This window comes from Gossypium hirsutum, chromosome D12, assembly GCF_007990345.1.
Source record: "Gossypium hirsutum isolate 1008001.06 chromosome D12, Gossypium_hirsutum_v2.1, whole genome shotgun sequence".
NCBI lineage: Eukaryota > Viridiplantae > Streptophyta > Magnoliopsida > Malvales > Malvaceae > Gossypium > Gossypium hirsutum.
Genome location: NC_053448.1, coordinates 40,111,173 through 40,126,938, shown reverse-complemented (window position 1 = coordinate 40,126,938; position 15,766 = coordinate 40,111,173). Strand labels below are relative to the sequence as shown.

The following is a 15,766-nucleotide window of genomic DNA, read 5'->3' as shown; positions in this document are numbered from 1 at the left end:
TTTTCTAAATAAAATAATAATAAATATCTAAGTAAAATAATAAAAAATAATATTTAACTGATTAATTAATTAAAATATCACCTAAATATCATCAACATCATCATTACATTCTAAAATTCTCTCTCTTGCTAATTGACCACTTTGCCCTTTATAATATTTCAAAATTTTATCCTTGAATCATCACTTAATTTGGTAAGTTACGATTTAGTCCCTCACAATTCTTCACCTATTCAATTTGGTCCCTGCATGCCAATTCCATATCTTAGTAAATTGGTTTGTTTTCACTTTTGGTCCTTCAACTTTCTTATTTTTACACTTTGATCCCTTAAAATTTAAATATTTACACTTGAGCCAAAAACTTTTCACATATTTACGATTTAGCCTTTACTTTAAATCAATATCCTAAAACCTACTTCTTAATCATCATCATCATCATCAACAACATCATTATTATTATTATTATCTTCAATATTCTCTTTTATCATCTTTATATCATTTTCTCATTTTACCGAAAAATCAATTATACATTATTCAATTTATTACTACTTTTATTATATATCAATTTTAGAGATGTTACATTCATACCTGTGCCATAGAACTTTTTGCATATTTACAATTTAGTTCCTTCCTTAATACATTATATCATGCTTCTTAATTTAACTCTCTTTTGATATATTGCGACTTTCATTTGCTTTGATCTTATATCTTATTTCGCTAAGATTTTATCTCATATTATTTACGACCAATGGGGTTTTGAGGATGTTACAAAAGTCACCAAGTATTGAATTAAAAAAAAATTCACTAAGTACACTTAAATCATAGTAAAAGTATTATAGAAGTTCTTGTACTAAAAGTCAAATTGTATTTTGTCTCATACTAAAAAATGAGTAAATTAATCTTTATACGTTAGATCAAAGAATAAATTGATCTTTCTATTAAAAAATTCATCCATTTCTACTGTTAAAAAATAGTCTCTATATGTTAATATAAAGTACCTATGGCACGTCACATGTAACTGTCTAATTATTGTCATCTATATCAGTTTTTAACAATAAAAATTGATAAAAAATTTAATAGAAAGGATCGGTTTGTTCTTTAATTTAAGATACACAGACTAATTTATTTATTTATTTAATAAAAGAAGCAAAATATAACTTGACCCGTAGTACAAAAGCTCCATTTTAGTTTTACCCTTAAATGGCATATACAAACACACAAAAGTCTCAATGAATTGGTTCTGTATTGAACTTTACAGATTCTCTATAGATGAGCTCCTTGATGATTTCTTCGGTAAACAACGGTTGCTCAAAATCAAAATTGAACGGCCTCGGGCAAATGGGCTCTTCGTTGATGTCGTAGAAAGGTGCCAAGTACGGGTGGCATAGAGCCTCTTCGACTGCAACGAAAAAGGATGTTAGCAAAAGGAGGATAAGAGATGATTTGGTTCGATTTCCCGATGCTTGTTCCGAACTAAGCATGGGATCGGAACTTTTGCTTGAAAGAAACTTGGAACAGTGCTATTTTGAAGTAGCATAAAGAAATAAGCAATTTATAGTACCCGTAATGCGCCTATGGGGATCGAAGATAAGCATCTTCTCGAGCAAATCGACAGCACCAGACGAGCTGTTAGGAAATCTAGCAGAAAATTTTTGCTTTGGATATTGCGGAAGCTGTCTAACATATCTTCTAGCGTTCTCGCTTCGAAGGAAACCAAGACTAGAATCATCGGGTGAACCTATAAGCTATATTCCAAGGAAAAGGAAATTACGTAGTGTCAAAGAAAAAACAGCACTAGAAAAGAGCAAGGAAATAACGATCACGCAGGAAGGTAAGTCAATATTGATTTTACAGAATTAAGCTAAACGGGTCCGAGATAATGCATTTTGCATGCAAAGCAAAATCGAACTGAAAACCTTATAATAAAGGGGCCACTAGTAACAGACCATCCGAAGAGCTTTCGGGTAGTTTCTCGGGAGATCGTAGATAACATACCTCTGTGATAAGCCTCAACTGATGCACATAGTCTTTTCCGGGGAAGAGGGGTTGTCTAGTCATGATTTCACCGAGAATACAACCCACCGACCAAATATCGATTGCGGCAGTGTATTCAGAACAATTCAGAAGCAGTTCTGGTGCCCGGTACCAACGAGTAACCACATATTCTGTCATAAAATCAGTTTCAGATGTTGCCCTCGCAAGTCCAAAATCTCCGATTTTAAGGTCACAATTCGCATTCAGAAGCAAATTACTCGGTTTTAAATCACGGTGCAAAACATTTGCTGAATGTACGTATTTCAGCCCTCGTAAAACCTGATATAGGAAGTACTGCAAAACTAACAATGCATAATCAGCAATCGTCCGGTTTCTAATTTGCCTACAGAAATCAAATAATGTTTCTATCTAAATAACACAATAAACGGTAGGAATATTGGTACCAACCCGACAATGATCATCCGTCAACGACTGGTTAGATCGTATGATTTGATGAAGATCGGTGTCCATAAGTTCATAAACAATGTAGACATCATTAAAGTCCTCCTTTAATGGAGGCCGTATGATGTCTTTAATGGCGATCACCTGAAGAAGAAAAGGACCGACCATTTCAACTATAAATTCCACAATCGGAGATTAACCACTTTGGTCGAGCCTAGGAGTAAGAAACTAACATAAACCTGTTCCTCCATTGGTGCATCGATAAATATGATAGGAAAAAGTTTCTGATATGAACATTTAGATCATGCATAATATTACAAGCTTAGTCCTTGTTTAATAGTTAAAACTATCTTCAAAAATCGAATATCTTCCTATGGAAATTGAATCAACAAGAAGGTTAAAGCTGACCCCTTGTAGCATGCAAGGAGCATAACGATTACGGTTTTATTGACTTAAACGACATTTTCGAAACATGCATCGAATAGGTGAAGCATGTTAAATTGTGGAGCTAAAAGTACACTTACATTCTCATGATCCATGTGACGAAGAAGCTTGATCTCTCGCAATGTCCTCTTGGCATCGATCCTGTTGTCGAATGCATTGCCGATTTTCTTGATAGCAACCTCCTCTCGTGTCTCTGAATTCACGGCGGCACTAAAAAGAACAAACAGAGGAGCAATGTTAACAGTAGTATAAGTAGTATAAGTTGTTACAATTGTTAGTCTGTTATAGAGTCTGTTAGTCTGTTTAATAAGCAGTTAGTCATAAGACAGTCTCTATATAAACATAGCCAATGTATTCAAGAGAAAGTATGAAAAGAATAATTGAAATAGTACTCTGTAAATTTGTTTCTCTAGCGTTTCTACTGAGCAATTACATCGCAAGTTTTCTCTAAAGGATATGAGTGATCTTCATTATTTCTTAGGGGTTGAAGTCAGTCAGTCTTCTAATGGCAGTCTGCATTTATGCCAGCGTAAGTACATTCGAGATCTTCTTCACCGAAGTTCGTTGACTAATGCCAAGAGTGTGCATACGCCAATGGTTAGTTCTTCAACATTGTCCAAAGATGAAGGTGATCGTCTTGCTGATCCTACAATACAGGAGTCTAGCTGGAGCTCTTCAATATGTTGTCCTGACGAGACCCGATATTGCTTACGCTGTAAATCATGTCTTTCAGTTTATGCATGCACCTACTACGGTTCACTTGGTTGCGTTGAAACGTATTTTGAGATATTTACATGGTACCATCACTCATGGGCTAGTTTTTTGTTCGTCTGATCGATTGTCGTTAGTTGGATATGCTGATGCCAACGGGGACTTGATTTTGATGATCGAAGATCCACTAAAGGGTTTTGTGTGTGTTTTGGTCATACGCCAGTGTCATGGTGTTCTAAGAAATAGCAAGTTGTCTCCAGGTCTACAGCAGAAGCTGAGTATCGAAGTTTAGCTGCGGCGTCTAGTGATATTACGTGGTTGGTTTCTCTGTTGACAGAGTTAAAAGTTCGTTCTTCGGACATTCTGACAATTTGGCGTGATAATTCAAGTGTTGTAGCCGTTATAGCTAATCCAGTATTACACTCTAAGTTCAAGCATGTGGAGCTTGACTTGTTTTTTGTGTGCAAAAATGTGGCTGCTGGGTCTCTCATTGTCGGTGAGGTTCCGGCCTGTAATCAAGTTACAGATATTCTCACTAAACCTTTGTATGTCTCGTTGTTTGCTCGGTTTCGAAATTTGCTTCAGTCTTACCTCTTGAGAAGTTGGGTGAATGTTAACAGTAGTATAAGTTGTTACAATTGTTAGTCTGTTATAGAGTCTGTTAGTCAGTTTAATAAGCAGTTAGTCATAAGATAGTCTCTATATAAACATAGCCAATGCATTCAAGAGAAAGTATGAAAAGAATGATAGAAATAGCACTCTGTAAATTTGTTTCTCTAGCGTTTCTACTGAGCACTTAACAAGCAACAATGGCATCTTAGCTTCATATTATTAATAACATAAAGACAGCAAGCCTTAATACAGCCAAAACTTGAGCTTTAGATTCATTTTTCATTTAGAAGGCAACACTACATGAAAGTAACCAAAGGCTAAGGTCAGTCAATTCATTAAATTAATTCACCATGAAATAAGCTTGCCAAGGGAAAGCCGACTCCTTCCAAATAAGTTTTCTAAGTGTCGCCCGTCCAAAGTCATTGGACACCTCAATAGGCTAGTATTGTCCTCGGGTTGAGTCGAGATTTTGTCTCGTGACCCTGCGGAAAGCCTAAGTGCTTGAAGAGACCGTCTAGAGCATGGGTTATAGAGCCAAAGTGCCTTGCTACTGGGTCGAACTGTACATGGCATATGGTCACCTCCCAAAGGAAATTGTGGCCATTTGCCAATGATAAGGTTTAAACCTAAGCTATAGGATATAGGTCACTAGAAGGGAGGAGCGATACCACTTGGTCAAGCTTTGTGCACCACGCAAAGTCCGACCTAGTAAGGCACTCTTATTCTGTGAACCTGTATCACTCGACTTTTTCAAGCATTCAAGTTCTCTAGTGTCTGAAGACAAAACTTCGACTTGACTCAGAAATGATACCGACTTATTATACGATCCATTAGCTCTGGATGACCAACACTTCGAAACCCCTCTCAAAAGAATCCAAAATCCAACAGCAAAGCTCAATCAATCTAAAAATAACTTACTAAAATCAAGAAACTATATAAAAAAAAAACATTATCGTATGCAACCTCAAGATAAAAGAAAAACCCAGATCATGAAATAAACAAAAACTCAATCAAAATAGCAAAATTAACCCCTTTTTTAATTTCTTACCAGACAATACCATTAGCACCACGACCGACGGGGCGAATAGGAGGAACATATTTTCTGGAAACTTCAAAAAGGCTACCATAAACATTATACTTAATATAGCCTCCACCATGAGTTGCTACTCCTTTGATACCATGATCAGCTGACCCAAACCTTGATTCTATTGACATGCTTTCTGGATCCGAATTTTAGCTAAACCCGGACCCAAACTCCAACCACCCAAAAAAAAAAACAATATTTTTCCTGCAAAATTCAGAGAGAAAATATCGTCTAGGGTTTACTATTAATTTTCAAAATTATTCCAAAGATGATAAAAGTCATGAGTGGGAACCTTTTGAACTGGAAATAAAGAGCTTTTCTCGTGAAGATTTCAACTTTCTGATACAGTTTTCTTCTTTCTGTGTTATTTGATTTTGATGGTGTTTTTCTTTTTCATTTGGATTATTCTTAAAGGTGCTAAAGATTAAATGCCGCAGTAATAAAATATGGATTCTATTCTGCATTGTGTTAATCGCTGTGGAAAGAGATGATTTTTGTCTAAAGCTCGTCACACTCGAAGTTATTCTCGTCTTGGAGTAATGAAGTTCCAGTGAGATTATACAATATATTTTGATTATTTTATTAATTTTTAGAAAAATCAAATTAAAATTTTATTTTTATTTTGTATTAACTCCTCTTTTGAATCCAGGTTTACATATTTAATTTTATATTAACTAATAATAATGTATAAGCAAATTCATAATGAATCTATATTAATAATTTTAGATCGAATAATTTAATTAAATTATTACATTTTACTTCTAAATATAAAGAATAGTTAAACAGAAGATTACAAGTTTGATACTAAGAAATATGAGTTCACATGCACAAGTTGATACTGAGGAAATGATTTAACATCAAAATTTTTATATTATATCAATTAATAGAATCAGTATAGAATTAAATGAGAACAAATCATCCAAAAGAATTTCTACATACTATTAGTGTATAAGATGAGTCTGAACCACCATAATTTTATATTAATGAGTGTTGCATCATAATTCCACCATCGCATTTCCAGGGATAAGCAGATAGCAGATGATGTTATATCAGATAAACTAAAACCAGCAATTAATGTATCAAAAATTGTATCACTAATTTCTAATTCAATTTATTTAAATATTTATTCAACAATAATTAAATAATTTATAAAAAAAATGTTGACAAATTATAAATCAACTCTACCACCTATTGCCATTAACTTAAAAACCGGTTTAGTCCGATTCTAACCACTCGTAAATCCATAGCCATAACCCCAAAGGCCATTAAAGCTTTTGCTTTCTTTCGGCCAATAAGAGCCATTTAAGATGGCTCCAAGTCCTTTGACCAAAAGGCAGCAAGCCATGGTCAAGTGCCAATCTGCACTAGCCACCAGGCTCTCGGGCAGTGGTCAGTCCCATGAACCATTCTATCAAAGAATAGTATATATAGTACCACCAGCCGCTGCATCTGCAACAATACTATCCAACAGACCAAACATGCAATTCATACTATCTTCCCAGTTTCATATCATGAGAAGTTAACAACTTTTCTCAAATTAGTCCCGAAACTTTTTTTATTCCATATTAGACTTGAAACTTGACAACTTTTCTCAATTTTGATCCCTGTGATAATATACCACATCATCACCTAGTTTTTTTATTAAAAGTTATCATTTTTAGGTGAGTCACACATGGACCAAAACTGAAAAATGCTACCAGGTTCAAGGACTAAATGTTACTTTTATCTCTTCATATTACCATAATAGATACAACCTGAGGATCTCTTAAGCACTCAAGCCAGGGATCATGAAAATGGTCAGAGCTAAGCTTGGTGTGCTGTCAAATGAAGATATCATCCTTGAGAATGACTCTGAGGAAAAAGAAATAGAATAATATCCAGATGAAAGAAAAATAATGCATATATTAATTAAAAAAAACCCAGAAATACACGGCTAGAGATTTTCATAGCTTCAATCCGAACATATATGTCAAAAATGGCCTGAACTGCAATCAGAATAGAGACATTTATAAGTGATATCCTAGGGAAATGGTGATTGATAACAATAAGAAGCAAGCATTTGCAAACAAACATAAACCCTTTTTATATAGCATTTGACATAGGATGGTCCAAATACATGTACACACCTTACAACTCACACAATAAATACTTTCATTACCCAAACAAGGTTGCATATCCCTATTAGTTAGAAAACAGAAGGTCTCATACCTAAACCATCTGTATACAGAAGAGTTTAGCTCTACTTCATTCATGATTCACCTCACACTTTGCTTGTCGGTGTTTCTTCCCAGAACTGAATTTGGGGAAGCACAACCTGCTCTTAGATTACAAAGCAAAGCATCACGCCCAGACAAAACTATTTTGAAAAAGTCATCTACTACCTTTGAAAGATTATCCAGCCCTTGCGATAGTTTCTCTGCCGTCTTCCTCAAATCTGAAACGGAATGCTTGAACGATTCCTCTTGAGCAGGACTGAACCCGTCTTGAAGCAAAGGATACAATTTATTGGCACAATTATCAACAGCAAGAAGTTCTCTAAGAACCGTAAATTCTCCACGAGAAAATATATTTTTAATTTCTGTATTCACAGTTGTTTGAACATTATAGAAAACTTGTGCCCATGGCAGTATAGCAGGAACAGTCGAACTCAAATCTAACAAATTATCAGTAGAACCAGAGAAAGCTGCGGCAAAGACACTACAGATATATGTGGTTGCCACCTTAGCTCCGTACATTGCACGCATCAGAACCTTCCCCTTAGCAGAGTTCCTTACCTTTGGCAAGTCCAATGATTCCACAAGGTTGTCCAGTACAGGACGACATGTTTCAACTCTGGGATTTTTTGAGCGAATTTGCTCTCTCCAGCTATGAAGTGAGGAATAAGCCCGCAGGAATTGATCCGAGGAGTTGGATTCCAACTTATGCAAGACACACTGAAGTAAGAGATGGCCTTGGTTGAGCCTTGTAAGTTCAGAGGTAAAAGCAATAGTAATATCAAGCAACTTTACACTGATGTCCAGATACACATCTATCCATTTCTCATCCCAATCAGTCACAGGGATCTCAAGCTCAGTTATCAGGTTTTTTATGTCACGGTGAATCTCGGAAAGTGATTCCATTGCTAGTTTCATCCATGACAGGCTAAGGATGTCACTCTTGTCTTTAGGCACAAGTTTCTGCAGCCTCTCTGACAAGGTTTTCTCAAACTTATCCAATAAAGAAAGAAGTCCAGAAGGCAAATGAGAACCCTTTGGTGAACGGAAAGGATTTCCAAAATGGAAGAAAGAGCGTTGTGGTTCTTGAGGATGGCTCATTTTGATGTATTTACTGCAAGATCAAGAACAAAGGCAATCATCAAAATGAAATAATACTTGATAAACCAAATCAAGTCAATAACTCCATGGTTATAACAGACATCAAACACCCTGAAGTTTCCATAAGTAATCATCTTTATACCAAGCAAGGGCAAAGCTTGAAACTGATATCATCCCACTAATAACAATTAGACCATTAGTTCAACCATCCGATAATAAAGAGAAATTAACTTGAAACCATGTCCAATACCATACCGAACAGATCTAACCACATCATACCTGATAAGCATCAAATCAGTACTGAATTTTGTAGATTCAACCAAATGATTGATGGCAGTCAAGACCATATATTCAACATCAAAATCATAAAAAAATGCAAAAGATATGGTGTAACAATAAATCATAACAAATACATCGAGATCTCCTTAGTTGCCTTATTTTCTCTCAGGTTATCCATCCTAGCTAGGCCTATTCTACTTCTACATGATTTGATTGATTTCCTCCATGAACATGAGGGCAAACTTCATACAGAGAAACAGCCAAGTCATTTCTATACAGAATAAAATAATTCCAAACCAGAAATTTCAAGGAAACCCTGAAAATCAAATCTCTAAAAATAAATCTTTAAAAATCGAAATTCAAAACCCAGATATCACGAAAGCTAGAGCAGATCCCATAAACCTGAAGCAAAAAGATAAAGTCAAACCAAAAAACCAAGAAAACTTACCTAAAGTTTATATCCTTAAACCAAACGACCGATTAAACCAAGCAGAAACAAAAATTCTCCACAGATCTGTTAAAACTTTGTTAATTAATAACAAAAAGAAAACATAAATTATAACCTAAAAAATATTTCAACAACTAATAAACTTCATCTAAAAAGGAAAAAATTATTTAGAAAAGAAAACAACGAAATTTCTTCAGAATCGCACGAAGATCGGCGAATTTAAAACAAAATTAAAAATTAAAACATAAAGAAAAACAGAAAATTGTACCTGACTTTGTACTGGTAAAGCTATTGGGAATTTTCAAGCGAAAGCTTCAAAATGACTTGTGTATTATTTTTCAGCTTCGTTGAATTTTCCTCTTTGTGGAGTAGTTGAAGACAGGGAAGTGTTTGATTTAATCACTGCCTGTTACAGAATGTCAGTCACAGAATGTATACGCGGAGGACATTGATTGGATAGAAGAATTTTGGGGTTTTAAGGTAAATTGTTGATAATTATTAAAGGGCTGGGAATTATTTTTCAATGGGCCAACCAGACGTCAGCCCTACTTAAAGAAAAAGGCGTTTACTTGACTATTTAATATTTGGGTAAACTACACCTTAGATCACTGTAAGTTTAAGTTTCAATCACTTAACTTCAAAAAATTATGAAATTATCAATAAATTATTCAAAAATTTTTATTTAGGCCACTGGACTGTTAAAATTATTGTTGTATGGTCTTTTCTTTTTGCACGATTTGCACCAATCAAAAGCTTTCGTTATCCTTCTCTTTTACACTTCAGCTTTTCTTCTTTGATGTTTAGCACTAACTGCCAAAGTAACTTGAATATAAAGTATGTTATTCTACTCTTAAATGAGTATTAATTTATCATACCGATTGTCGAATCGTCTCTTGGAGCTTGTTAATCAAATTTTTTGTTAAAAAAACTTAACAGCCTAGTGACTTAAATAAAATCTCTTGAATAGTTTGGTGAATTAAATGAAAACTTTCAAATAGTTTACTGACCAATTTATAACTTTTTGAAGTTGAGTGACTAAAACGTAAATTTAATAATAGTTTAGTGACATTGGGTGTAGTTTACCCTTAATAATTTAGCACAAAAAATCAATCATGATTTGGCGCAAATCCAACGGTCATACATGAGCTGCCAGCTACTTGCCAGCTGCAGTTCCCAAAGTATTTGTGATTATATTGATATAAATAATTTTATTTTAATAATTGTAGGATAATTATTTTCTTTTTTTAACAATTTTATTTTAATGGATTTCCCATTTGATTTCTTCTAAATTGGTATTTTAAATTTGGCTCTCCTTTTTTAAGGTTTAATTATTTAAATGGGAAGCCATTAAATTATACCAATTGTTTGAGTTAGATATTTTTAAAAAATTTAGTGGAACGAAGTAGCTAAATTTTATTTCCGTATATATCGGTTAAAAAAGAACTTATTGCGGTCAATCAAGAAATGCCACATCATTAAAATTAATTATATTAATATTGAATAAAATAAAAATTATCTCCCTCCCATTTTCCATCTTCTCCCTCTCATCTCTCAAAACATTTATTTAGTTTTTCTTATGGAGAAAAATTAAAATTATGCATCAACTGTGGTTTTATGTGTAATTGTATATATGAATTTTGATTTGATCAAATTCTTGTAAATTATTAACACAATTATTAATATAATGTTGTTTTATGTTTATATATTGTATACATAAATAATTATGTTTATCCAATATAAAAAATAAATTGATGTATTTATTTCTTTAAATGTGTATGATTAAATCAAATTTAAAGTTTCAAATATACATTTGAACCACAATTAAAGTTTCACGTATAAAATTACACCAAATTAAAGCTCATGTATACAATTTGATTTGCTATGAGTTTTCCTGACAGAGAGTAACAATGGGGACCAACATTGATTATGGAACTATAATTTTGTACCCGGTTCACAAAAAAAAAATTAAGTACCTAATTTAAACAAAAGACATAATTTAAGGACCTCCTCTTAAATTAAGCCTTTTATTAGTTCCATGTTTTGAGAATCTTTTTCCTTTTTTTTGGTGATGTAGACATGGATTGGTGAAATTGAAGCAATGTCAGCTTCTTTGCGAGCAACCGCACGCCTTATGGATCGGAGCCGCTCACCCCTACCTGCTAGCTTACCATTTTATTTCCTTTTGCTTGTCTTATGTATTAGGCATAATAACCTCAAGACCTCTCCCTCATTTTGTTGCCCAACTTTAGGCTGACGATGAGAGACTGAAAAGGATCAGGTTTGTCTTCAATGGTTGTCATCAGTAGTCTATTTTCAATGTATCAAAAACAGTAGTTTTGGAATCTCGTTTTTTAAATTTGAGTCAATAAATATTATTTATCTATATTTATGAGTCTATTATACAGTTATATAGAATTTCAGTCCAGTAATTTTATTGAATGGTTAGTGATTAAGGTATAAGGGTTAATTTATAAAACTGAAAAAATTAGTTGGTATAAATTTTTATTGATAGAAGGCTTAAAAGGAAATTGTTTAAGGTTTAAAGTGCCAATTTACTACTTTTTAATATGAGTGGGCGGTTGGTTGAGTTTTATTTTAATAATTTATATTAAAATTATGATTAAATTAATAATTAAAGTGTTAAAACATAAAAATAATTATCATCATCTTCCACTTTGCATTTTACCACCGTTTGGAAGGGAAGAAAACAAGTGAAGCCATTGTTAAGCTTCATATATTCGGCCAAGTTTTACTTTCTTGCATGGTGAGCTTAAATTGTTATGTTTTCCGTAAATTTTATGTTTTTGAGATCATTATAGTTCGGTTTAGTTAATCTGTGTGTTGATTTTCAAAACTGTTAAAGAATTGAAATGTTGCCATTGTTGAATATTGAAGCTTTTAATATTAAATTGATCAATTTTAAGCTTAGATATGTAAAACAACTAATTTATAAAGTAAAAATTGCTAGTTTTGAACATAGAGACTAAAATGTAATAAGTTTGAATCTAACATGAAATTTCTATAATTATAAGTGTTAGAGGGCTGTAGAAGGATGAAATTGAGATCAATTTCTAAATCAAAGCTCAATTTTGAAAGTTATGGCAAAATTTGGTTTTATGGACTAAATTGAATAAAATATAAAAGTTGAGGAAATATTCAATAAATGAAATTGAACTGATATATTATAATAGTATGTTGTTGTGGAATGTTTGGAATTGATAGTTTGAAATTAATTACTATATGGATCAAGATTTGACTCAAGTTGAGGATAATCAAAGAAAAGGTAAAATTTGTGATTAGTCTATGTGGTACAATTAGACTGTTGATTTTGTCAAGTAAGTTCATATGGTATATTTATATTTTGAACCTTATGTATGTTATAATGTGATTATATATAATTTTAATGAACTTTGATTTGCTTGCAATTTAGTACAAAATGGGTGAGATTTGGATTTAATTTAAAAACGGATAAATATGAACTTGTACGACAAAAACTACCCTGATGAAATTTCATAAATGTATCTTACACATGGTTATAGGTTGATTTCTGATTATACCGAGCTCCAGCATTTGTTGCGAACTCGAGGATACATGTGACACAGATTTAGCCTAGATTGGTACTCTATTGTCGTTTTAAAGGTTTAGTCTGGATTGGTAATCTTACATGTATTTATAGCTCTAGCCAAACTATTTGATGTGTCAAGATAAAAGTTTAGCCTGTACGAGTAACTAGACACGATTGTATGCTCAACTCAGATGAGCCTATGATGAAATTAATGCTTGTGTTATTGAGTTGTTTACTGGGTTTCATCGGGTAATATACTAATACGAAATGTGAAATGAAAATGAGATGAATTGTGTAAATGCTCAAAGATATCCTAGTGAGAGATCTATTGTCAATTTTGATTAAATGAGTTGGGGTGAGTTTGAACATGAATATAACTCACCTTGTTATATTGTGCTTTAGTGATTTAGGTAAAATTTATTATTCGTGTTAATTTTTCATATGTACTTGTTATTTGAAGTAAGTTATTTATCTTTTACATATGAGCTTACTAAGCATTTTATAATGCTTACCCGTTCTTTTCTTTTCTTGTAGATTTGGTCTTTTGGATTATGCCAATTGAATATTTAAGGAGTTCATACTATCCATCTCTTATTTCGATAGATTTTTAATCATTTGAATTTGGTTATATATGATATGTACTTAGGAGTGTCAAATGAATTGTGATGTCAAATATGTTTGAATCATAGCGAATATGAACATTTAAGATAATGACATTTTGATCAGGTTCATAGTTTACATTATATTATGTGAATATATATTTGGAATGTCATGTTATAAGGAATAGATGAATGGTGTGAAATAGCATGATTTGGTTCAATGGTGATGGCATATTAGTTAGTTGAACTTAGGATCATTCGATGATTATATGTATTGTGTTATAAATGGTTTTGTGCAGGTTATAATGGTGTCTAAGGCACCATTTTAGGTATCAATTGATACATTGAATAAGAGTATCAATATCTAATCAAATGAATAGTATTTTAAAACGACAAAATGCTAATTTGGCATCTATACCAGTATAAAGTATTGATCCTTGGGAATGGGTATCAATATTTAAATAATGGTATCAATACAAAATTACTTGTTTCAAATTTTGAATTTTGGCAAAATGTAAACTCGGTATCAATAATGAATTTTGGTATTGATACCTATACTCAGATTTTGAAAAGTTTTCAATATGGTCATTTTTCATGCTCAAGTCAACTTTATAATTATTGTAAGCTCAATTTAGACTTGATTTGTTTATATTTCACTTTATACATGATATTATGACATGAATTAGTATGTAATTGAATTTTGAATCATGATTTGAATGTGATATGTTTGATAACTGTGGTAGCATTCCATAACTCGAGTTTGGTGACCGGACTGGGCGAGGGGTGTTACACTTACCATCCAGCCTTTGGTCGCCATCGAGGCTTTGTGTTTTTGGACATCTCCCCCTCTTTCCCCAACAAGGTGACACTTTTTTATTTATTTACTTCCTTTCATATGAGTGTAGCATCATGATTTTCAGTCTTTTTTTTATATAATGCCTAGAACTACCCATAGCCCCTTCCCAACCCTTAAAAAAGAGGATAATAAACTTCAGCATACTCAAATTCACATCCTCCTGCACTGACAATAATGTCAATGCCAACTGAGTTAAGACTCAATCAGCACGAGAGTTAATTTTGCTCTAATTTTTTTTTATAAAATACCTAGAATTATTTATAGCTCCTCTTGAACTCAAAATAGGAGAATAAAACGTATTAAATGCATTTAAACCCACATTCTCTTATAACAATACCAATACTACCTAAACTAAGATTTTTGTATTAACTTTGACCTTTGAACTACTATATTTTTCTTGGGCTTCTTCAGCCCATTTTCTATAAATGTGGATTCTTTAAAGAAATGATGATGTTGTTATTGTCCCCCAAAAGTAAAAGTAACTTAAAATAATAATTAAAATGGGACCCCCATAGTTGATTTCCATCCTTAACTCCAAAAACTTGTAATTATGATAATTACACTTTTTAAATTGCTTCATAAACAATCAAACCTAAAGGTGGAGTACGGTTGTTTTTGATAAGTTGCTATATTAAATGTGATTGGTTACACTTGGATTTGGAAACTTTAACACGCCATGTTATCTTTCTTACTTCACTTTTCCGAATAAAAAAGATGGTCACTAATTGATTTTGTCCTCATTGTTTTCATCTCTTAAAAGATAGAATTATAAGTGACAATCTTCGCATATAAGAATCATGATACTTTTTCCCTTTTAATTTTTTTCTTGTTTGCTAGTTATAATTTTAATAGGGAGATAATGTCTTTCAGTGTTAATTTTTTATTTATTTATAAAATATAATCTGAAGATTGACTTAAGGGATATTGAACTATTTACAAAGTGAAACCACAAATTAAGCGATAGGGGATCGAGATAAAACCAAATGGTGGGGGAAGACAAAAAATTTTGTATTAAAATGCGTAATGGTACCATGGAGGCCCATGTACTAGGAGTTAGATTGTATTTTGCGCCCACTACTCAAAAGATGAACAAATTAGTCCCTATATGTTAAATTAAGGAACAAACTAGTCCTTTAGTTAAAAATTATATCTATTTTTATTGTTAAAAATTGGTCATTGTACGTCATCATGAGGTACACGTGGCATGTCACTTGTAACTATCTAGTTATTCCATCACTCACACAAGTTTTTATTAATAAAAATGGCTAAAATTTTTAATAGAAATGACCAGTTTGCTCTTTGATCTAACGTATAGAGACTAATTTGTGGACTTTTTTAGTAAAGGGGGTAAAATGTGAAATGACTATAGCGACACGATTTTCAGTAATGCCGAAAAATACAATTTTGGGACCCTGTTTTTG

The 15,766-nt window shown here is 32.7% G+C and overlaps 2 protein-coding genes across 5 annotated transcripts; both read right to left on the bottom strand.

Moving 5' to 3' along the window:
* Positions 1-1,058: 1,058 nt before the first annotated feature.
* Positions 1,059-5,812, bottom strand: LOC107945951 (mitogen-activated protein kinase 4). 2 transcript variants are annotated; one of them, XM_016880120.2, is made up of 7 exons: positions 5,577-5,812; positions 5,249-5,488; positions 2,958-3,087; positions 2,440-2,577; positions 1,993-2,325; positions 1,559-1,742; positions 1,059-1,396 (listed from the first exon to the last, which is right to left on the bottom strand). In XM_016880120.2, exons 2-7 carry the CDS (start codon positions 5,413-5,415, stop codon positions 1,224-1,226), a joined length of 1,125 nt encoding a protein of 374 aa, XP_016735609.1. In that variant the 5' UTR covers positions 5,416-5,488; positions 5,577-5,812; the 3' UTR covers positions 1,059-1,223. The 2 variants fall into 2 exon arrangements, with proteins under 2 accessions (XP_016735609.1, XP_040962625.1); XM_041106691.1 differs by lacking the exon at positions 5,577-5,812 and having other exon boundaries at positions 5,249-5,554.
* A 1,530-nt stretch (positions 5,813-7,342) lies between these two features.
* LOC107945952 (protein BPS1, chloroplastic) lies at positions 7,343-9,850 on the bottom strand. 3 transcript variants are annotated; one of them, XM_016880121.2, is made up of 3 exons: positions 9,594-9,850; positions 9,326-9,391; positions 7,343-8,611 (listed from the first exon to the last, which is right to left on the bottom strand). In XM_016880121.2, the coding sequence occupies exon 3, from the start codon at positions 8,596-8,598 to the stop codon at positions 7,540-7,542; it is 1,059 nt and encodes a 352-aa protein (XP_016735610.1). In that variant the 5' UTR covers positions 8,599-8,611; positions 9,326-9,391; positions 9,594-9,850; the 3' UTR covers positions 7,343-7,539. The 3 variants fall into 3 exon arrangements, with proteins under 3 accessions (XP_016735610.1, XP_016735612.1, XP_016735613.1); XM_016880123.2 differs by having other exon boundaries at positions 9,326-9,400; positions 9,594-9,778; XM_016880124.2 differs by lacking the exon at positions 9,326-9,391 and having other exon boundaries at positions 9,594-9,778.
* Positions 9,851-15,766: the final 5,916 nt, after the last annotated feature.

Bases quoted from the DNA above. Each gene is read 5' to 3' on its own strand.
- LOC107945951 (XM_016880120.2), bottom strand. From the start codon at position 5,415: ATGTCAATAGAATCAAGGTTTGGGTCAGCTGATCATGGTATCAAAGGA. The intron at 2,326-2,439 runs GTTGGTACCAAT...TTAGTTTTGCAG, and splicing joins TGACGGATGATCATTGTCGG to TACTTCCTATATCAGGTTTT. The intron at 1,397-1,558 runs GTACTATAAATT...TTTTCGTTGCAG, and splicing joins TCCCCATAGGCGCATTACGG to TCGAAGAGGCTCTATGCCAC.
- LOC107945952 (XM_016880121.2), bottom strand. From the start codon at position 8,598: ATGAGCCATCCTCAAGAACCACAACGCTCTTTCTTCCATTTTGGAAAT.